At 56.0% G+C, this 23,503-nt stretch overlaps 1 protein-coding gene across 1 annotated transcript; it reads right to left on the reverse strand.

The window, feature by feature from the left end:
- Positions 1–584: 584 nt before the first annotated feature.
- LOC115528142 (sphingomyelin phosphodiesterase 4-like) lies at positions 585–23,087 on the reverse strand. The gene is given in 22 exon segments (XM_030335996.2): positions 585–1,777; positions 1,892–2,020; positions 2,217–2,348; positions 2,571–2,804; positions 3,406–3,611; positions 4,107–4,270; positions 4,867–4,967; positions 5,614–5,704; positions 6,492–6,637; positions 9,200–9,286; positions 12,563–12,634; positions 14,186–14,318; positions 16,249–16,400; positions 16,915–16,967; positions 17,076–17,184; positions 17,777–17,852; positions 18,003–18,085; positions 18,087–18,146; positions 19,027–19,079; positions 19,082–19,112; positions 20,572–20,655; positions 22,921–23,087. Coding segments are annotated over 22 exon segments (2,601 nt in total). The 5' UTR covers positions 22,996–23,087; the 3' UTR covers positions 585–1,447.
- Positions 23,088–23,503: the final 416 nt, after the last annotated feature.

Raw genomic sequence — 23,503 nt, forward strand, 5'->3', positions numbered from 1 at the left:
CCTGTGCAGACGACCGCGCTGGAGGCTGAGCCCTGGGACCACGAGACTCGGGAGCAAAAACTGCTTTATTCAGATCTGCGGTCAATTACAAACTTGGTTTGTTTTTTTTTTTTTAATTTTTTTTTTTTTCAACGTTTATTTATTTTTGGGACAGAGAGAGACAGAGCATGAACGGGGGAGGGGCAGAGAGGGAGGGAGACACAGAATCGGAAACAGGCTCCAGGCTCCGAGCCATCAGCCCAGAGCCTGACGCGGGGCTCAAACTCACGGACCGCGAGATCGTGACCCGGCTGAAGTCGGACGCCCAACCGACTGCGCCACCCAGGCGCCCCAAACTTGGTTTGTTTTTTGGTCACAGGCCCCAGAATGCCATTATTCTGAGTTCACATCAAAATACAAAGCTCAACATTTAGTTTGGAAACTTAAAAACACCCAAAACACCCAAAACAAAGGTTTGGTTTAAAATCGTCGTTGAGATGTTCTCTCTGGTGCGTCCCCTGTAAGATGAATGCATGTGCTTGAGACCCTGTGGGGATGACTTTCGACAGAGAACATGAAATTGCTGTGTAGTATGAACATTCAAATGTCATCAAAAAGTTAGTGTCTTTGCACTCGATTTTACTGAAGGTACAAACAATGCCTTTGACCATCTTTGGCTGCAGCACCAGACGATGCCCAACTCCCATGGCCCAGCCACATCCCCTCTGCCCACGGGACAAGCGAGCCTGTCCCGGATGAGGCAGTGACGCTGGGCTGCCACCAAGCAACGTGCTTAATGGCTTGGGGGCCAGGAGGGAGCCAGAGGTGAAGCACTGTCCCACTGAGCATCTGTGCTCCTGGAGGATCTTTTCTTCTAGAAAGTGGAGCTGTAGGGCCCAGCCCCAGAATTGCTGGCAATGCGTGAAGAATGACCCTCACCTTGCCAAATGCGATGGCAAAATCTAGGCTTAAAGTTAGGAATCAGAGAACCATCCTCTAACTTTCTCAGGAACCTCTAGGGTTTTGGAATCTTCTCTGGAACCAGACACTGAGGGACCGTCCTGCTGTCGGCAGGGAGAGGAGAGGCACGCCACCTTGCCAACCTTAAGGATGGCGAGGCCCCTCCTGGGCAGCACTGCCTCCCGGGCCTCACGCAGCTAGACCCTGGGGCGTCAGGTTGGAGAAAGGCCTGGAGGCCCATTTCACTGCAGGGCCTGTGGCTGAGGGAAGCAGGGAGGACCGAGTGGCTGGGTCCGGCACCGTCCTGTGACACTAACAGGCCCTTTGATGTCACTCCCTTCCTTGGCAAGCCTGGACCACACCCTTCCGGTTTCATCTCCTCTTACGCGTGGCATGGCTCCATGGCTGCAGGAAAGTGGCCCCCTAGCTCGGAGGTGGCCTCTCAGGCTCGAGGGAGAGGCTGTGTGGGCCTCTTGCTGGCGGCCCTGCATCGGCACCCGGCCTGAGGTCAGAGATGGTGCAGCTTGCTGCGCTCGGTGAGCAGCGTCATGGCCACAGCGTAGAGGAGGTAGCCCAGCACGAGGAGCAGGGCGCAAGGGAGGGGCCCAATACAGAACAGGGAGGCCACGAAGAAGGCCAGAAGCAGCGAGAGCAGCGTCCGGTAGCTGCCCAGGAAGCGCAGGCTGAGCCTAGGGCCCCGGGGACGGCGGGCCGCACACCCTCGTGCCACCGGGCTCAGCAGGTGCCTGTCTGCCAGCCCGGGCTCCGTGAGGTGGTACCGACAAAAGCTGCCGAGGAAGTCGGCACGGGAACACAGGGCTGCCATCGGGCCTGCAAACTGGGCAGAGACAGAGGCACGGGGAGTGGGCGCGGGCAGGGCCGCACGCTGCCCCGGCCTCTCCCCGAGGGTGGCAGGACCAGAGGCGGGGGCGGCCCTCCCGCGTGCACTCACCCTGCGGTTGATGGCGGAGGACAGCCGGAAGAGCACGCGGACCAGGCTGGCGATCTCATAGCTCCGGATGGGCTGCAGCTCTGAGTCACCCTGGTACTCGATGTCAAACCTTCGCAGCCCATTGATGATCTAGAAGCAGCAAAGGAGGCGAGCCCCGGGTGAAACCTGGGCCGTGCGAGCAGCCCTGCGAACACACCTCTGCGACGCCTCACAGGTGCGGTCTCCGCTGCCGGGCCTGCCGGGACAACAGGGCTCGGAGGCTCGGCCAGCGGGAGCCACGGCCACGCCGCCAGGAGAGCGGAGCCCTCCGGGGTGTGGCCCTTACCTGGTACCGGCCCAGGGGCGTGAGGATGAGCCCGTCCTCCCCCACGACGCAGTCTGGGAGCTGCTTCTTCCCATTCTCATCTTGAGTTGTCCCCAAGGCAAGCGTGAGCTGGGTGAGCTGAGCCTCGCTGAGCTGTGAGGGAGGAAGCCCCGTGAGGAGGCAGTGCCGCTTCCTGCTACCTGCCTTCACTCTCGGGGTGAAGGGAGGAGACTGGCCCCCCTGGGCCTCTAACGGCGACAGCAAGGGGGCCCAGACGTGACATCGTGGGCACGGGCTGTATCTCCCACGGGCTGGGCAGGGGATGAGGGCCGCGGGACCGAACGCCAGGAAGGGGACAGCTCCCCCGGCTCGTACTCGGAACATCTGGCACAGGTACTCCAGGGCCTTCTCCAGGTACTCGTCTGTCTTGCGGACACTGTCCTGCCCCATCTCGTCCAGGTCGTTGGCTGCGTAGGAGCCGTTCGTGTCTGTGGAGCAGAAGCCCAGCCACGACAGAAAGGGGCGGCCGGCCGTGCTCTCCCCGCACTGGTCAGAGATGGACTTGGCAGTCTGCTTCGCCTGCGTGATGAGCTGAGCCAGGCGCAAGACCTGCGGGGCATGGGGGCAGGTCAGCCAGCTCGGGTGGTGCCACCGCACGCCACCCAGCCACCAAACAGGCTGGCAGGCGGACCTGGGGGCCCCCAGCAGGCCAGGAGGAGGCCAGGGTCTTTCAAGACTAAGACGTGCATATTCTACGTGTGTGTGTGTGTGTGTGTGTGTGTGTGTGTGTGTGTGTGTATTTCCTTTGGAGAGACACGGAGGCAGACTGTGAGCAGGGGAGGGGCAGAGAGAGAGGGAGACACAGAATCCAAAGCAGGCTCCAGGCTCCAGTTGTCAGCACAGAGCCCGACGTGGGGCTCAAACTCAGGAGCCCTGAGATCATGACCTGAACCAAAGTCAGACACTTAACTCACTGAGCCACCAGGCGCCCCCAAGACGCCCATATTCTAAATGTGAAAACTTTCTAGCAAGTGCTGCCTTTATCATCAGAAAAAACGTAGACCGCACTGAAAAAAGAAAAAAAGCCAAGGTACAGCAGCGTCCACCAACACCCAACCTTCCTCCTTCCGTACAACACGTGTGCTCTCCCTGGCCCTGCTGTTGCCACGGCTTCGGGACGGCCGTGTGGCCTGGGGGAGCCCCAACTCACCAGCGTCCGCACCTCGGGCCCAAACATTGGCGTGTACTTGCAGTCCTGGCCCTCCAGGCTGTAAACGTGGCTCTTCACCTTGAAGGAGGCGTCTGTGACGGCTGGGGGCCACGAGGACAGGAAGCTGCCGGTGAAAGTGGGAGCTGTGAAGAGTCGGTGCTGGCGGTGTGGGATGACGAGTTCTGGCTCCAGGAACAGCTGTTCCCCTGGAAAGCAGAACCCGACTCTGGCTTCAGCTTCCATGGCACCAAACAGCCAGTAGCCGCTGGCTGGCTTCCTGGGTGCCGCTGAGGCTTCCGAGGGATAGGGACCGAGTGGCACAGGGGCCCGACTCCTAATGTTCCTGAGCCCCCACCAGTCTCAACAGGAAGGCCGACATGCACAAAAGAAAACCAGAGAAGCCAACACCCGATAAAGCCATCTAAGACACGACACGGGCCAAGACTGCTTTCTGATGCCACCAAGAGTCACCAGGGAGACACAGCTCTGAGCTCTGCTTCCCCCGCCCAGCACCCCCGCAGCTCCCGCCCGGCACGCGTGCCACAGGGAAGGCAGGATGCCGCTAGGCTCCGACGTCCACCCCGCCACCGTGCACCAGGAGTCCCCGTGGCACCTCTGCCAGCCCACCGCGAGCCCGTGAGGCACATGCAGGGTCCGTGGGGCCCCCTCTAAGTGCTGCTTCCCTCTGGCTGAGGGCTTACCTTTCTGGATCATTTCAGCCAGGTTGGGCTGGGCAAAGACTTTGGCCACTCGGAATACCATGAGCGCGTTCTTGGGGCTGACCAGGTCGGTGCGGAGCGCGCGGCTCAGGAAGCCCACAAAAAGCTTGGTGTACATCAGCAGATTCTCCTGCACAAAGGGTGCCCTGGGGACCAGGCAGTGCATCAGGGCCCAGAACTCCCACTGGAGGCAGGACTACACCAGTCTATGCCCCCGCTTCACTAGCGCTCTCTTCCTTGGGTTCCAGGTTCTCCCCTGCCACGACCTCATCGTGGCTGAGGGACCAGGGGTGGGGGCAAGGGAGGAGGCACAAGGGAGGCAGGGAAGACCTAGGCCTCCTATAGACGGCGCAATCCTCTGTAGGATGCGGCCCTTCCCGAGAGGGCCAAAGCCTCCGCAGCAGAGGCTGGCCCGGGCACCAGAAGGAGCACAAGGAAGGCAGTCGTGGAGAGGAGGCGCTGGCGGAGGCTGGGGGGTTGGCCGTGAGGGCGGGAGGGGAGGCGGTGGTGGCTGCTATGCAGAACGCTAGTGAAGACGGGTCGAGGGGTGCTTGGGGGCGAGTGCAAACATACATCTGAGGGGAGACAGTCAACGGCAAGGGGACAGCACAGAGGAGTCACCAGCTGTTTCTGTGGGAGATCAAGCCCAGGGCCCAGACAACAAAGCACAGTCAAGGAGGGAGGGGCCTGTGCCCCACCTGGAAGCAGGTCCCCCTAGGGAGGACAACGGGCCGGGGCTCACCATCTCTCCGACACACACCGGGCCAGGCAGTCGCTGCTCTGAGCCTGCTTCTCAGGTGCATACCTCCAGGGCTGTAGGTAGCTCAGCCACATCTCCAGGACCTGGTGGGACACGTGTGCCCTGAGGGCCTGGAGGCTGGCATTCTGCTGGGCTGTGGGGCTGGGGCTTTGGTCCAGATCCTTGGGTGGCCTGGAGCTCGGCTCCCGGCAGGCAGCTCAGGTGAGGAGGGGGTGATCCTAACCGTGGGGCTTCGTTTCTCCTGGAGGTGTTACCACGTTCTCTTCCCACCCGCCACTCCGAGAGGGAGCAGGAGGGAACTCCGCATCCCCTATGATGTTTCTTTTCTCATCTTTAATTAAAATGATTTTTTTAATCTGCAGATAGCTGACACACAACGTTACATTAGTTTTAACCCTTAGGATATGTAACCCTCGTGCCAGCCCTTCGGAAGCGAGCGTGGAACGTGTGGAACACAGGAGTGCTTTCCCCAGCTGAGGGAGCGGAGCCTGTGAGGCTCAGTGGGGCTGGGAACCCACCCAGCGTGGACCCACTGGGTTCCAGGTCAGGGCAGACAGCTTTTCTGTACCTGGGGGTTGGCTCTGAAAACTCAAATGAGCAGAACAATGTGACCCACCAATGTGACCCTCTGCGGCAATAGCTGATTCCTTCCTGCATCCGCCCCACGGGACCTCCCTCATCAGGCACAGAGGGCAAAGACAAAGAAAGCAAGATGGGGCTGACACTCACGGCTCTGAAGGACGCATCCAGGGGCCAGTGGCCAAAGCAGTGCTGCAGGAAAAGGTAGAGTTTCTGCTGGACAAACCTCGGGACGGCGGCCCTGCAGGGGAGGGGAGGCGAGGAGAGGGTCCCCTCATAGGTGAGCCAAGTGGCTCCCGGTTCCAAGGGCCAGCTCTGCCGGGGTGAACACTGGGCACCCCTGAAGGCAAGGCCTCCTATTTTGGGCCCCATTTTTCACAAAGAAACCAAAGTTCAGAGAGATTAGGGAATGTCCCAAGGACACACAGCACACAAGCGGTTGACCTAGTATGGCTCCTGTGACCACCTCTGCTTGGGTCACCACACACAAGTCACCTGCTCTGCTGGCCCCAGTTGGCCTAGGAGTCAGGCCACCGTCCTGGCCCTTTTGACAGAAGGACTGGGGGAGCAGAGGGGAAGAGGAGGGGGAGGGTGCAGCACAGAGCTCAGTCTCCCATGACAAACGAGCCACTTTGCAGTGAAGGCACTCCCAGCCCATCGGCTTTCCTGGGCATTCTGAGTGCGGTCAATGTAGATCTTCCACTCTGCCCACACTGGGGAGGAGGGGACAAGACAGGGCAACAAGATGGGGCCTCTTTCTGGCCAGCCTGGCTCTTTCTACTGAAGACGGCAGGCCTGGAAGGAAAGGCCGTGGCAGCCAGGCAGCCCCCACCCGCCTGTGGAGCCAGAGGAGGCGTCGGGAAACAGACCCAGGAGGGGTCAAGGTGATTTCCCACCTGCCCCACCCTGCAGACGCCTCACAGGCCGACCCCATGCCCTAAGGATAGGTTACTGTGGGCAACAAGTATGTGCAGTAGGAGGCAGTGGCAGCCAGGGACACGGGAGGCCTGTGCATGCCCTGTACCCACCGTTTGAACTCCTCCAGGGGACTGGTGGCGTGAGAGTGGGTGGAGGGAGAGACCTGCTCAGGCTTCAGGCTGTTGGAAAAGGCGTGCAGATGCTTTAGCAGCAGGCGCACCACCAACACGTGCTCCTCCGTGGGTGTGAACGACTCCTGAGGTTGAGGGGGAGCTGTGTCAGGACCCAGACTGGTCCCAGGGTGGGGCCCCCAGGCCTGGCCATGTACGTCCCGCCCAGGACCGCTTCTCCCCGACAGGATGTGTGGGCCACCCACAGGGCCCTCCCTGGGCCTGGCACGCAGCAGACAGACCTCGCATGCCAGCTCTGAGACCCGCTAAGAGCACGCAAGGCAGGGCGGGACGGCTTTGCTAAAGCAGACCTGAATGCTTCCCTGTGTGCTTCCAACCGCTTCTTGCACCCTCTGCGGTTGACTCGGGTCATTGCTGCCCGGCCAAGTCTTCAGGGGTCCCCCCCCCCCAACTCCTGGCCAGCCAGAGGAGGAGCAGGGGGCAAGGCAGGCCAGTATCCCACCCTGGATCCGGACTCAGGGTCTCCTGCCTGCCTCCCAGGTATATGAAGACAGCTCGCTGGGGCCCATGGCTTCCTTTTTCAGGGACAAACACTCCCAAATTCCTTCTCCTGCTGTAACCCTCACCCTTCCATCCACTTCCTGTCCTGGACACAGCCAGCTGGGGCTTGGCGCAGGGTGGCCCTTCCTCTACTGCTAACAGCCCTGCCGTCAGCACAAGACAAGAGTGCTTTCTATCTTCTCAGGTGAAATTCTCATTCACAAGGTTCAGGTCGGATCTTTAAGACCCAGCCCCGAGAGGAAAGCCTGTCCGCTGGCTCTTCTGTGACGGAATACAGGATGGAGTCTCCAGAGTGGCAGAGGACGGCACCGGCAGGATACGCTGCCTCCGGCTCCCAGCTCTGGGGTGCCCGGACGCGCTCCTCTCCCCACACTCACCCCCCAGGCCTCTGGGACCCCCACAACCTCGAGACAGCTTTTGGCAGCCTAGTCCAAATCCTGAGCAACGTTGAGGCTGGCACAAGCCGTGCCTCCTGGCACAGCCCGGGCACCCAGTCACAGCCCCACCACTGCCCGCGGCACTGCCTTCTCCGCTCTCCTTGCCATGGATCTGTCTCCACAGGCCTAGGCAACACACCACACGACTCGATATGACTGCGGGGGAAGCTACGGGGCTTCAGGAGGAGATTTTCTTCTGCTTATCTGTAAGCTTAAGCGATGAACTTGCATCATTTGAACAACAAAAAAACGTAAGATGTTTTCACAGTAACGGAGGATCAGAGGGCACTGTTGCCAGGCTGTGACTCCCCCCAGGAGCCTCCCCCTTTCTCATTCCTGGCCCCTTCGCCGACCCACCCACCATCTCCCTAGCGGAGGACAGAGCATTTGCACTGAACCGGGAAGCTCCTGGGCTATCTATCTTCCCTCTGGACAGAAGCCAAACCTTTCTCCCCCCCCCCCCCCCCCCCCCCTTCGAGAGCCAAATCCCCACAGGAATCCAGCCACCGCTGCTGTAAGTGGGCCTCCTCCACCCGCATGGCCGTTAGGGACACTTTCCCAAAGCCAGTGGCATTTCTCACTGGGCCCAGCCCTTCTCAGCTCAGCAACCCTTCCCATGGTGGGTGGGGGGAGGGCTCTCACCCCTCCTGCTGTGCACTTTTCTCCAGGGATGCTGCTCTCGGCCAAGTGAGCCCTTCCCCAACACATGCTGGAGTGGTACCACTTCTGTGCTAAACCCGCCCCTGCTGGCCCTTCTGGATCATTCTCTTCCCTCTTCCCTGTGGCTGCTGCTTCTGAGTGGGAACCCTGTGCGCACTCACCACCCCATCCCAGCAAACGTGATTTCTTATCTTGTGCTCAAATATCAGGTTAAACGTGGTGTGCTCCCACTGAGGGGGAACTGGACAGACCCCTGGCCTCGAGCATGGGATCTAGATGCATGCTTTCTGCCCAAACTTCCTGACATTCATCTCGTGAATCCATGAACTACCAGACTCCATCTGCCCTGAAACAGCCTGTAGTCCTGCACTCCATCTACCGACCTCAAGACTTCAAATCCGTCCGCACTGGTCATCTCTGCCTAAAGCAGACCAGTCTCCGTGAGGCCCTCTCTTGCTCTCGCCTACCTCTGTGGGAGCACAAAAGTCCACAAGAGGCCAGGCCCCAGCATGCTCAAGGACCAACAGCCTCTCCAGGCTAGGGGACGAAGCCCTTGTCCTCCCTGCCCCTTGGCCTCACACAGGCTTGGGATTGACAGACCATGCCACCATGAGCCTTGGGGCTTCCCTGGGCTCAGTCAGTTCCTAGGTACCAGGCCCGCAAAGCCAGGTGAGTCAGGCCACTGCGAAGGCCACACTGTTTCCGCTCCCTCAACCCAGGGCCAAGCACAGAAGTCACCAACTCCCAAGAGCCTACCACATTCCAACTGGCTTGGGGCTTGGCCAGGCAGATCTGGTGGCCCCACACCCCAAACCCGGGCTAGTCTACCAAGCTGAGGGCTGAGCCAGGCTAAAGACGGATGCCTGCCACCATCGCCAACACACACTGGCCTCACTCTGCTTGGAATTGGCCTGAATCACCCCAGTTGGCCCCCGGCCGGACCCTCGCTTTACCACTGCACTGCCATGCGCTCCATGGCTCACACCACAGGGCAGGGGTGAAACAAAACAATATGAGAGCGGCCAGTACTTGGTAGGCGTGGAGGGCCTGGAGGCTGGGTTGGGCAGGGCTGTGGAGGGCGCTGGAGACACTGAGTCGGTAGTGCAGAACCTCCAGCTGAGAGACAACAAAACAGAGAAGCCAAGAACAGGCAGGGAGGGCAGAGGACAGGGCAGGGGACAGGAGGGGAGAGACCGGGGAGGGGACAGCAGGGAGAGAAAGACAAAAGTGAGCCCAGAAGTAAGGAGAGAAAACAAAAAACAAAAACAAAAACAAAAACAAAAGCACGTCAGTGACAATCCAAACAATCACAGCCCAGCAGCCTCAGACCAATGGGACACCACCCTCTCAGCCGCCCAGACGGAGCCCTTCCTGGTGGGCAGACTAGAGCCAGGCCCAAGGGGTGCTCTTCCACCTGCCAGGCAGAGGGACAGACAGACCCTCAAGGTCACTTGGGCAGCCTCCTTCATGTCTCTGGGGCCTGAAGTTCTCTCCAGCTCCCTGAGGTCAGCCTGACTCACTTTCCTTCCAGAGGGTCCTGCCCTCCCCCAACCCTGAATGCTCTGTGTGCAGCGTGTGCACACTGGAGCCCACCAGGATCCCAGGAGTCTTGCTGGGACACACTGATGGCCACCAAGGCCCTGAAGGCCCCGAGGCTCAGAAGAGAAATTTTTGAGGAGCTAGTTCCAGATGGAGACCTCTTTGCTCAAGAAAGAAAAATTTGTAACTTATTGGACTTCCCTGTGTTGTCCCAAGAAGAAATTTACCAAACTGATATATGATGAGATCAGTTCCTAGGTGTCAAAGATCCAATCAGCGACCCCTCCTGAATGGGGCTGATTCCCAGGGTGGCACAGAGGCAAGCAAGGTTTAGCTCACCAGGCCTGACACCTTCCACACCCCACATTCCCGAAATCGTTAAAGGTAACGTGAACACTCATGGGTTCGAATCCTGGGAGACCCACCTCTCGTACCTCACCAGGACTCCCCAACTCCAGACACACAGAGCCCTCCATCAGTCCCGACGGGCCCCCAGAATCTGGTCATGGCCACACACACCCAGAGGCAGCTGGAACCCTGAGGCTGGGACAGCCTGGGCCATGGGGGATGACAGCAGAGCTGGCTTAAGCTGTCCACCCCTACCCCACCTCTGCCCTGCCCCGCTGCAGCGACAAGGCCTGCTAAAGCAGTCCCCTTTAGCCAAGCACAACCCAGAGCCGGCCCTGGCACACATCCTGCCCTGGGAGGGCCATGCCTCCCACCGCGTACCATGCTTCACACGGGAGAGGTCAGAATGCATGTGCCAGACCTCGAGGAGACAGGCACAGCCACAGACGCGCAGAGCAGGGGCAGGAAGCAGCACAGCAAGGAGGTGTCTGCCCTTCATGGCCTTCCTCGGGGCCAGACCCGGGCTCAGCGACAGCTCTCAGCGAGGAATCAGGGAGCACATGGTTCCCCTGTTGGGGGTCTGCCCAGCCTGCAGGAACACAGTGCAGGCCCCACAGTGTCCTGCAGGAATATGCGGTCTTTACCGACCATCTGACTCTCCTGAAGCCCTCCCTGCCCAGTAAGCTGAGGCAGAGCAGAGGCCCGGGCTGTAAGGAGCGAGCATACGCTCCGGACCCAGGCTACGCATGGACGCACCATGGGACCTCTCAGAGCTGCGTTTCCTGCATCTTTCACATCAGGAAAACTGACCCCAAGGCTAGGATTTCCAAACGGCACAGCACAGGCCTGGGTAAATGGTAAGGAGCCTCAGGTGAAGCAGACCTCCATGGCTGTCCTTCTCCCCTTCCCACACACCAGGTTTTCTTAGGTTTTGCTTTCAGCCTCAATAGGAGGCAAAGACAAATAGGAAACAAAACAAAACAACACAAAACAAAACACAACTAAACACCTCAATGGGTACCTGGTGGGGGCTTCCCAGTCGCCCCCTGACTACCAGTCATTCTGAGCAGCTCTCCCCCGCCCTGCGGTCTGGCCAAGAGGAAGCAAACGTGAGGAAGAAGGGGAAGGCTCCCCTGCTCCGGCAGGGACGGCCCACCCTCCTCCCTCGTATAGGGCTCGGGATCCTCACAGGAGACAACCTAGAGGACCTCTGTGACTGGCAGATCTGCTAAAAATGACAGTGAATGTGCTCCCCCTGGCTCAGAAGACAGAACGAGCAGATGGGAAGGCAATGCAGCAAAGCAGCCCCGGCCTCTGCAAAAGCCACATGCACAGGGGCTGAGTGAGCCCCCAGGGCCCTAGGGGGAAGCCTGGCCCCTGACCCCCGTGCACCAGCCAGGAACATGCAGCCAGCCCACTGTGGAAGCAGCAATGGCAGGGCAAGCACTTAGTAACGCGAGAGGCCCAAGACAGAGTTCTGGCTTTCCCTCCGTTCCCTGTGATGTCAAGGACAGAGATTTGGGTCACTCTGCACTTTAAGAGAGCAGTGGTTGGGGGCTGCTCCCCAAATGGGTACTCAGAAGGGCAGCAGAGAAGCAGAACTGGTTGCCAACACTTTGCAGAACCACCACCACTTGCTGGAATCACAGAGGGAAGGTCACAGGCCACCCTCGTGAATTTTAGCCTATAGAGTGTTAATTCGTAAGGAATCTCTCAAGAATTCTGTCTGGCGTTGACAAAAGCAAAGTCTGAGGAGCAAACACAGAAGTGCACAGAAGCCACAGATCACACAGTTGGTTACAGGCCCCGGTTCACACGTTTCAGGCGGTTTCATGGAGCGTGAACCTAGGTGCCCACCCTGCCTAATAAGAGGCGAACAGAGCTGTTGTACTCTGACGAGTCCAGTAGGCTGCCGGCCCTGGGAACGTTCCAGGGACACAGCTGCCTTCACGCCTCTGCAAATGAGCATGCTGCCCTGTGAGGGAAGAGAAGGGAAAAAGAGGAGGAGACAGGCCAGGCTGCATGCAGGGAGGCATCAGATCCCACCCACTGCAGAAAGGGCTGCCTGCCAATGCTCTGGAGGAGGTGGAAGGCAGTACGGGCACCAAGGTGAGCGAAGTCGGCCGGGTGCCACCTCAGCAGGAAAGCAGGAGACGCTGTGATAGCAGAGGGAACAGGCCCGGATGTGACTCCCAGAGGCATCCGCAGCTCTCCTGGCCCCAGAGCACGAGCACCACAACCTCAGCCATTCCGGCTGCCAGGGAGGGGGCTCTGGAAATAGCATGGGGAGGACCCCAGAGAGGACAGGCCTCCAGCCCGCAGGGTGCAAGCCCACCCCAGAATGAAACCCACCTGCCGTCCGGCATCAGAGTAAGGGGTGATGGTGAGTTTCTGCTTCCCACCATCCAGCCCTTGACAACGAGCTGAGATCAAGGACAAGAAGCAGCAGGTGGACCAGGCACACCAGGGCCAGAGCAGAGGGGATGACAAAGTGTGGCAACCTACCTTGGCGTGAGGGGACTGCATTTTTTGGTACATCTCCAAGGAATAATGATGAAGCCACATTTCAACAAAAACCTGCAAGAGAGCACTGGATGGTCAAATGGTTTCCATCTAAGGTATCACAGCCATTCCAGGGGCAGTTCTTTTCGACCAATGGTGTTGGGAAAACTGGGTATCTACATGCAAAAGAATAAAGCTGGACCTTTACTTCACACCATGAATAATAAATAACTCAGAATGGATGAAAGGCATACATGTAAGAGCTAAGACTTAAAACTCTTAGCAAAAAACTGTGGGCAGAAAGCTTCAGGACACTGGACTGGGCTATGATTTCTAGCTCTAAAAGCACAGGCAACAAAAGAAACCAGACAAATTGGACTTGATGAAAATTCAAAAATATTTTGCACGTCAGAAGACATTATCCACAGACAAAGGTCACCCACAGGATGGGGGAAAGTATTTACAAATCGTGTATGTGATAAAGAACGGATACCCAGAATAGAAAGACAACTCCTAAAACTCAACCACAAAAAAATAAAGCCACTCAATTAAAAAATGGGCAAAGGACTTGAACAGACATTTCGCCAAAGACGTACCAATGGCCGATAAGGACATGAATAGATACTCAAATCATCAACCATGAGGGAGGTGCAAATCAAAACCACAGGGAGACACCACCTCACATCCATGAGGATGGCTATACTAAAAGATAGAAAATGATGGGCATTGGTAAGGTCGTGCACCGCTGACAGGAATATAAAATGGTACAGCCACTGTGGAGAATGGTATGGCGGCTCCTTAAAGTATTAAATAGAACTATCATATGACCCAGCAATTCCCCTTCAGGGTATATACCCCAAAGAACCGAAATCAGAGTCTCTAAGAGATATCTGTACATCCATGTAGAAACAGCTATTCACAATAGCTAAAATGTGCTAACAACCCAAGTGGCCATCCATAGATGAACAGAAACACAAAAAGGGGAATATCCACGTGACAGAACATTATTGAACTCTGGGGCACCTGTGTGGCTCAGTTGGTTAAGCATTGGACTCTTGATTTCGGCTCAGGTCATGATCTCACGAATCATGAGATCAAGCCCTGTGTCAGGCTCTGCGCTGAGAATGGGGCCTGCTTAAGATTCTCTCTTGCGCCCCCTCTGCCCCTTTCCCCTGCTCGTGTGCATGCGCTCTCTCCCTAAAATAAAACAAACAAACAAAACCAAGCAACAACAACAAAAGCGCTACCGGGGCAGGGGTTAATATCCAAATGATGGTGATCACAGGAAACATCTCCAGCAACGTGGGAACAGGTTGAAAATGTCGAAGGTGGGGAAAGCTTTTACACGGATCCAATGGAAACTGAGCAGCGCTCATATTACCACGAGAAAGACAAAAGTCGTTGGAAAGGGGACGCTGGGATGAAAAATACTACCAATGACATACAGGTTAGACACATGGGCACGTTTCTTCTAGTCTGATTCCCACACGCCACAGCAGGAGAACACCAACAATTCAGAACCACTTTCAGGCTGAGGACAGTCTTTAGGCCTCTGCCCCTGGGGGTGGAAGGTGGCCAGGCAGTTTATTTTGAAACAGAAGATGAGAAGAGCCTCCTCGCGCTCACCTGAAGCAGAGTTTCGGACCTCCAGATCTCATGGGAGGCAGGGTCTGCATTCACAGATGTCTGATGAGAGATGTGTCGCTTTAGGAGGCTGGTGTGGTGGAGGCCATAAGAAGCGAAGGGCATGGTTGGTGTTCTGAGGGAGACACAGGAAAAGGCCTTCGTTAGGGGATCCTGCTGGCACAACCAGGGGCAATCTCAACATCAACATCACTGGCAACAGTAACCATTACCACTTGTTGAATCATAGAACGACCCCCAAATCCATACAAATCCATATCGATACACACCATCAACAGACAGGAAGAAAAGTCTTTCCTACCACAGAATGCCCACTGATAACTATAGGATGAAACCAGACAGCTATCATCTGGCAACCAACCAATTAATAACTGATCTGGCTGACGATCGTCAAGGGACACGAACACCACTGATAATTACAGAGTCTCAGTAGATCTTCCCAACAAATCCCTTTTGTTAATTAATTTAGGCACAAAGGACCCATTTAATTTTATGGTAGGAAAACCTGGCCAACACCCCCTTGGCCCAGCGATCAAGACAATGTTGCAAGCACACAGACTCCACGGGCTGCTGGGTCTAATCACTAGGAAATACCAGAGAACTTAAGATAAGGGCATTCTGCACACCTCCAGGCTGCACGCTTCAAAGGTGTTGAGGTCAGGAAACAGGGAAAGACTGAGAGAGTGTTCCAGACTGGAGGGGGACCAGAGCCAACCACACACAGAGAGTGACCCTCCCCCAGATCCCAGCCAGGTGGCAAACATTAGTGGGGTAGACAGTGCAGCCCGAATGGGGTTTGAGGATTAGATGGCAGCCGGGTAGCAATATTAATTCCCTGACTTGGATAGAAGTGCAGGAGGCTGTGTAGGAGAATGCACTGGCTCTTAGGAAATACACTCCAAGACATTAAGAGGGAACAGGCAGTGCATTTATAACTTACTCAAATGGCCCAGGGAAAACACATACAGATAAAGAATGAAATGATTCAGAAACGTAGGTGAAGGACTTATGAAAGTTTTTTGTTATTGCGGCAAGTTTTCCAGAAGTCTGAATTCTATGTTAAAACAAGCCAACAAAATCGGGCCCAGAGAACAGCTGGGCAGCTGAAACCTGCCTCTGAGAGGGTGTGAACCCGGCCAGCCCTGGTCCTTCTTGGCCGCAGCATTACTCATGCCGGGGCAGCCTCTCCCCACCTCCGTGCCCCCACCTCCTCTTTTCAATCCCCCCTCCTTGGGCACATCTGTGCACACATGTGAGGTCTGGGTCACAGCACGGCACACGTCAGCAGATGTGGGGTGGGCCTGAACCTGCCTCCCAGGGAAGAAGGTACACCAGCAAGACTGAGGAGGGTGAGGAGCACAGCTGGCAGCTCCCAGGTCAGGAGCGTCTCCTGGGGAGAGGCGGCCAATGAGCCACTGGCTAAATGCACCCCGCCAAGGCCTCAGTTCACCCTCGAGTTGAGGCTGGCTGTACACTCCCGTCCTGCACGGTCTAGCCACAGCCCAGCCTTGGACTGGCACGAAAGGCTTTTTGCCCCAGGGCCTCTGGCTCAGGCCAAGACCTGGTCCTGCAGCCTACACACATTCTTCCTGTTCTTATTCCTCCACATGTCAGCCCTGCTGTGGCCTGCCCACAGCCCCTTTCTCTCCAGCACCACCTGCCTAGTGCCATCAATCAGCCCTGGCAACACACCGCTTCAGTGTGGGGCTTGGATGCACATGTGGGGAGGGCTGCTGTGGGCAGAACCCAGCCCACTCCCAGACCAAAGCCAGCCCTCGTCCTTGTGGCCACAGGACCTAATCACTGAAAACCCACACAGATGTCCTCCTTTACCCTCCTCTCCAGTCTGTGCTAGGGCAGCTGGGGTTGAGATCTCAGGCATAAGAAAAGTTGGGACACCATGAACAAAGAGTGGCACTACTGTCCCTATGAGCAATGCCCGCTGACCAGACCCCCCCCCCCCCCATGGAAGAACCAGGCCTTAAAGGCTAGCCACAGGGCTGGGCCACCCCAGGCCAAGGGCCAGGGCAACCAGAGAGCCTTACCTGGGAGCGGGTGAGGGGTTGGGCCCCCCAGGACTGGAGGAGAGTGCGGGGAGCACACTGCCTTCTGTGGGCAGGAACCATGACAGGTATCTGTCCACGAGGATGAAATAGGCACAGTCTGAAGTTCGTATGTGGAGAGTCCCAGGGAGTGGCTGGAAAAGCAAATCTGCATTGGTGTGTAGCTCTGGGTGCCACCCTGGCTGCTAACCCCAGCAACTGCAGGGCTCAAATCACTGCACATGAGCCCTGGGCCATGGGCCATATCCCAAGGGCCCGAACACAAGCACCTTGGGCAGTGCCAGGAGCAAAGTTCCCACCACAGGGGGCGAGACCCCACAGTCCTTTTCGGCACATGGGAAGATGACGTACAGCAAACTTCCTGGGCACCTGTGCCCTGCGCCCATGCCCAGTAAGCACTTCCTGTGGGAAGCCTTCCCGACTACCACTCGAGGCACCCAGGTCACCCCACATGACCTGTCAAATCCGCCCACCAGCCTGTCATCCTCACTAAGTGAGAATGGCCTGAGGGGCGAAGGCTGGAGGAGGATGCAAAGGAGGAGCTGGAGAAATGAGGTGGAGACGGAAGAGAAAGAAAGTCCTAGGCCACAGCCCCCACCCTTCATGGGGGCTTTGGTAAAGAGCTGCTTAGGGGCATCCCTTTTGTACCTTTTGAGTGATGAGGCTCAACGCAAAGAAGAACATGTAGTACTCGAACGGATCTGACGGCAGTGTCAGGGGGCAAACAGGCAGGGGTTGTTGGACCACCCTCAGCATTACGTCTTGGCCACCCATGGCCTCCCCACCCCTGGGGGACTGACAAAGGATACTGAGGGCCAGGTTCAGGCCGAGGCCCCCCGTCGGGGGGAACTGGACCTTGTTGTGGTACAGGGGGCTGTCGGGGAGCACGCGCTCCTGGATGGATGCCTTCACGGGGCCCTGCGGAGAGAGCGTGTTGGGCTTGTGGACAGGCTCTGGCAGGGCGCCCCATGCAGTGCAGCCTTTGGGAGGGGTGCGGTGGAGGCCACAGGCACTCAGACCCTGCCTGGGGGAGTGGTGCCGTCCTCTGGGTAGCACCAGAGCAAGAGGGCCTCCACTCAGAATTGTTCACGCCATCCTCAGGAACACCCGCAAACAGCAAGGGCAGCAGCTGTTTGAGTTTCTGAGCCTTGTCAAGCACTTGATGTTCCCCGTCTTCTTTGCTCCTCAACCCCCCTGAACAAGTCATCCCTTAATTCTGCCCCCTGGACCGGAGACTCAGAAAAACAGCAACTGGTCACATGGCCCTGCCTGCCACTCAGCCAGGTACAAACCAGGAGTGTGGCGCCTTCCCCATGGGCAGAGTTTGGAATGATCTTTAAAAAAACTAGCCACTGAAGTTCTATGTGCCACGCCCCCCGGGCCCTGAGCAGACACCATGGTGCCGTGCCCACTGCCGCAGCCCCTCAAGCCCTGCCCGCCTCCCCCACGGCCGCAGCCGCTGTGCAGGGTGCTCTGCCCGAGCACGGCTCTCACCCCACGGCTTACTTACAGGCAGGTAGGAAACCGGAAAGTCAAACTTATAGTCTTCGGCCTGGAGCTTATAAACCAACTTCATCATTGGGCCACTGGAGATGAAATTAAAACAACAAAAACAGGGCAACGAACTGCAAACCATCTTGCTTTGACGGTTTCTGAGTTTTGAGAAATTCAGTGCCTCAAGAATGGGATCACCATGAGGAAACATCCGGCCCCTCTCGGGTGACAAACCTACCTACCCGGGGTCTAGAAACTCCATTGCAATGCTGTACTCCACAGGGCTCACTCGCCCCTGTAAGCAGCGGAGGTTCCAGCCAATGAGGGACACCGTCCAGGCTGCCGAAAATGCTCTCTACCAGCCACGGGAAGATGGCGTGCAGCTCCTGAAATGGGTGTGCAGGGGAGGCTGCGGGCAGGCTTGCTGAGGACCGGTGCCCACTGCCGGGCTCCATGCCACGTGAGCCTCCCACCCAGTCCAGCCCCGTGCCACAAACTGCCCACCTTGTTCATGGAGTGTGTACACATGAACTGGAAATTTCTGGAGTCACTGACCACCCCTGATGACATTCCTGTGATCATCGGTGAGAATCCTTGTCCAGGCCAGCTGCCTGGGCTTACACTACTATTTGATAATTCTGGGTGTGATTTAAATGTATCTTTTCAGTATTTTCATCAGGGTTTCTCAATCTTTTTGAGCTGGATGCTTCCTTGTTGGGGCGGGGATTGTCCTGTGCATTTGGGAATACTTACTAGCACACTTGGTCCCTACCCACTTGATGCCAGTAGCACCCTCCCCTGTGTGACAACCAAAAATGTCTCCAGACGGTGCTAAGTATCCCATGCAGGACAGAAGCACCTGTGGCTGAGAACCCCTGGCCTACATGCTGACATGTTTAAATGTGTCCATACACGCGACAGTTACAATACTGGGTCAAGCCTCTGTCCAGGGCAATGCTCAGAGGTAGGAATCAGGGGCTTATATAAGAACATTTTTCAGGGGCGCCTGGTGGCTCAGTCGGTTAGGCATCTGGCTCTTGATTTCCACAAGATCTCATGATTTTCATGATCTCACAGTTCACAGGATCAAGCCCCGCACAGGGCTCTGCCTGGACAGCACAGAGTCTGCTTGGGATATTCTTTCTCTCTCTCTCTCTCTCTCTCTCTCTCTCTCTCTCTCTCTCTCAAAATAAATAAATAAACTTAAAAAAAATGTTTTTCAACGAGTATGAGACATGCCCCAAGGAGATGCTAGCACAGCTGTACCTTTGCTGGAAAATCCTCAATGACTTTAACCAAGTCTTGGCACCGCTGTGCAAAGGCTTATTTACAGAGTCAGCTTTCAGGCTAGCCTAGAAGATAGAACAAACCAAAAAGATCATGAGCATATTCACTTGGTGGCTTTTGCGGTTATCCTGGCTCGAATCAAAACAGAAATCCAAATGACAGGTAGGAGTCAGACATACCACCGGCCTGGTTCCCCGGCACCTCGTGCCTGTGTCAGTGGCCTAAAGGACACGACTAGGAGACGCCTTGGCTCTCTACATCGCCAACTCTCAGGCTTCTTCCCTGCACCCTCTGTCAGGCATCCCCACTTATAGCAGAGAACTGCACATTTGCACGACCGAGGTGACTTCCACACAATCCATAAGCAGGGGGTCAGCTCCAGGGTCAGTCCCACAACCAGAAGAGGATGCTTACTTATGCGTAGGACACCCCCAGAGACCACAGGGTACTCACTGAGTGTATACACGTGAACTGGAAATTTCCCATGTGACGACCCCCTGTGATGACCCCACTGTGATCATCAGTGAGGATGCCCAGCAAAATGAGAGTGACAGAAGGCCTCTTAACCAAGCTACCCTTTATTCAGTAGGTAACAAACCAACGAAACTCACTATCTTAAGAAACGAGGCACGCAGGTGAGAAATGATAGATAGCTTTAACCAATGTTGACACTAATCACGAAGGTGATGGACAGGCTAGGAAATTCAGGACAAGAATGAAGGAAATCTACCCAAGGTCATGGGGTATGGATTAAGATCAGGAGAAAATATCGGAATGTGAACCAAGGGGGCTTTGCCCAAGGATACCTAAGGCCTTAGCCACCTCTAAATGAAGGTGGTGTCTCAGTCAGAGGTGGAAACCTGGGCTGTTGCAGCCACGGAGGGTGGGTAGGTTAGCAGCATGCCTGGTCTCTACCCACTCGATGCCAGAGGCACTGCATCTGTTGGCTCTAGAGGGTGCGCCGTGGAAGGATGTCCTTCTGAATAAATGTTTACGAGAAGTATCTTCTGGGACCTGAAATTAGGAATCCTCACCACTGATATGTGCCTCACACCTAACTTCTTGGTGTCATGTTTAATACTTAGAGTACAGTCCTGGTTGCCCCCAGCACAGCAGGGTCCCTGCCCCTCCATTGTCCAGGGATGACAGTACGATTATTAGAATATCCCATAAATGTGTAAAGGTTTACAAGACATGAAAATTCTGATGTATATCCTTTCCCGTGCTCCTCCCCAGACCTCAGGAAGCAGTAAAAATGGCATGTGAATCAACTTATCTTGTAGGTAAGAAGCTCCTCTTGTAGATAAGAAAAACAGGGCTCAGAGGTTGAGTAAACCCAAGGTCCTACACCATTAGGGGGCAGAGCCAAGTCTAAGGATTCTAATCCCAAGTCCAACGTTCTTTTCCTCACATGCCCCTCAGAAAACCACCAGTGCAAAGTTCAAGTCAGTGGACAGGACTCTCAAGTCCCTCAGCTGTAGAACCATCATCTCACTGACCCTCACGCGGGCAACTGACACTTACCAGGAGGAAGCTGGGCTGCTGCAGGTGAGGGAACGCCATAGCAGCCTCCTGGGGAACGTTGAAAACGGCCACCTTAGGAAACCACTGTGAAAAAACCAAGGCGAAATCTCAACATCTGCCACACGACACTATACTACAGCACAGCCTGTGCTGCCAAGTTTCACGTTTTACAAAAACGCTGTTCTGATGCAGTACGTGGTGGCCAGCTTCAGAGCCGAGTTCGCAGTGGCGAATCTGTAAAGCTTGTACAGCACTTGCTGTGTGGCACGCCTGGTTCTAAGGACCCTCCACGTATTTCCTCATTTAATACTCAGTGGGAGGCAGAATTTTAAAGATAGCCCTCCACGATTCAACCAAATGCTCATGCAGGTCCTGTGAAGGAATTCTGCAGATACAATTGAAGTCTCAAGTGGGCGGACCCTAAGATATGGAGCAGTTCCCATTGCCAGCCAGTAAGGAAATGGGGACCTTAGTTCTGCAGCCCGAAGGAAGTGGATTCTGCCAGCAACTCGAAGAAGCTTGGAAAGATTTTTCCTGAGAGCCTCTAGGTAACAGCGAAGCCAACCAACACCTTGATTTCAGTCTTGTGATATCCTAAGCAGAGAATCCAGCCAAGCCCTCCTGGACTTGACTATAGAACTGTGAGATAATAAATGGACGCAGTCTTAAGCTGCTAAGTTTGTTAAGCAAGAACAGACTATACTTCCTCACAACAATCTGCTGGGCCGATACAGATAAAGAACTAGCAGCAGAGAGGAGGTAACTCACTTGCCCTCACTCAGCAGAGCCAAGACTCCAATATACTCATCTCCTAACACATCTCCCACAGAGACAGGTGGGTGAATCTCCCGAATGTCACCCGTGCTCTATGAGAATGAATGGAGGGGATGAGCAAGCTGGAGGAAGCTTTCGAACAAGCCATCAGAAAATCAGGAGCAACTCTTTAGATTCCCTTCTCTCTGACCACCCAGGTCAGAAACGGAAAATATCCAGACTTGAACAGGAAGGGAGCCTGCCGAGTCCCACTGATGATGGCTTTCCTGGCACAGCTGTGCCCACAGCAAGAGTAAAGGTGCTGAGGTGGCAAATGAAAGTGTATGTGGATGGAGAAAGACTAGATGCAAGGAGGCTGTGAGGCAGTGGAGTTGAGGGGAGATGTGCATCTCTGCTTCTTGGCAATATAAGCATCTTCCAGGTTTTCTTCAATTCTTGATATTAGCTGTCAAATTCAGGTGTTTTTTAAATGGTTATTTATTTATTTAGAGAGAGCACATGAGCAGAGGAGGGGCAGAGAGAGAGAGAGAGAGAATCCCAAGCAAGCTCTGCACTTGAACCCATGAACAGCAAGACCGTGACCAGAGCCAAAACCACGAGTGATCAATCCATCAAGCCCAACCGAGCCATCCAGGCACCCGCTATCAAATTCAGTTTCAAGGAAAATGTAAACACTTTGCTCCTGAACCAAGTGGCCAGGAGAACACTGATTAAGATGACCAAAGCAGAAGGATCAAAGCAGCATAAATAAAATCTTGGCCTGTTTGCAAAGGGCAGAGCTTTAGAGATGATGAGGTGGAAGCACCTCCTTCTTAGACGAAGCCTGCATAGGCAGCAGCTTAAGAACTGAGGCCCAGAGGCACCAAAACAAGGAGTATTTCCAAGAGAGGGCAGTGTCTCGTCTGCCCTGTTCTCTAACGCTGCCACAGCCTGGCTCGTCCATCACACCGTTCTCCGCTGTGTACCAAGTGTTCCCTGCATCCGCCACTTTACACCCACTTTCTTCAATGGCTGCTTCGGATCCTGTTGGGGTTTCTTCTCAGAGAGGCATCGCCAGTCATTCCAAGCAAATCACACTACTGCCAAGGCCTCCCTTTGGTTGCGCTCTGAGAAGCAGAGTATGCTCACAAGTATGCTGTTAAGTGAGCATGGGAGCTCCATATTACAGAAGACGAAACTGAGGCTCACAAAGGTCGGTCCACACAGGGAGGAAGAGTCAGGCGAGAATCCACACCCGGCTCTTCCTCCCACACAGCCTGTGGAGCCCAAGGCTCAACTTTAACTTGAATCTCTCCTTCCGCCAACCCGTCAACGAACGTTAACCAAGCACCCACCAGGACCGGGTGTGCGCGGCGCGCGAGAAGGTGGCACGAAGTGCGCAGCCCAGGAAGACGGCATGAGCGCACAGCCGAGCCCTTGGCTTCCCAGCCTGCCCGCCCGGCCGGGGGCAGAGCTACCGGCGCCGGGCCTGAGGCCTGCGGCTCGCGTAGAAAACGGAAATGACTTAGGCGGAGGTCCGGAAGGGGGGGGGGCCGGAACGCGGGGGCCGTCCCGCACGCGGCCCCAACCACTCACCTGTGGGACCCATAAAGTCGCCCGCCTAAGGGACGGAGACCGCCATTCGGCTACCCCGCGCCGAAATGTCGTCATCAAGCTGCGCTTGGCGTCACGCCTCCCCTGGCCTGGCGGGAAACGCACCGCTACCTCCGCGAGCAGTTACCCCAAAGGGCGCGTGCGCAAAGTGAAGGCCGGCGGGGTTTATGGGTTACACCTCCGGATGCGCGTGTGCAGCGGGGGCAGCTGTGTCCCTTAGCCCAGAGTTCCGTGTGCCCTGGAAGGAGCGCGCGTGCGCCTGCTAAAGAGAAGCCGTTTATTGAGGTCCTGGAAGCGCGCCCTCTAATGGGGAACTGGAGCGGAAAAATCATACACTGTGCATTGATTGACTGACCTTCTTACGATAGACGTTTATTGAGCGCCTTCAATATGCCAGGCACTGCCCTGGGTGCTGCTGCCCAAGCGAGAACGACCAATGCGGCCCGACCCTGATGGCCCAGAAACGGGTTTCTGAGGTCCGCCACGGCATCCCCTACGCCTAACACGTCTCCCAGTTGTGGGATCATTGAGTGCGACCCTCAAAAAAGAATTCTTGAGATGATCC

Source organism: Lynx canadensis, chromosome D3 (assembly GCF_007474595.2).
Source record: "Lynx canadensis isolate LIC74 chromosome D3, mLynCan4.pri.v2, whole genome shotgun sequence".
Classification (NCBI taxonomy): domain Eukaryota; kingdom Metazoa; phylum Chordata; class Mammalia; order Carnivora; family Felidae; genus Lynx; species Lynx canadensis.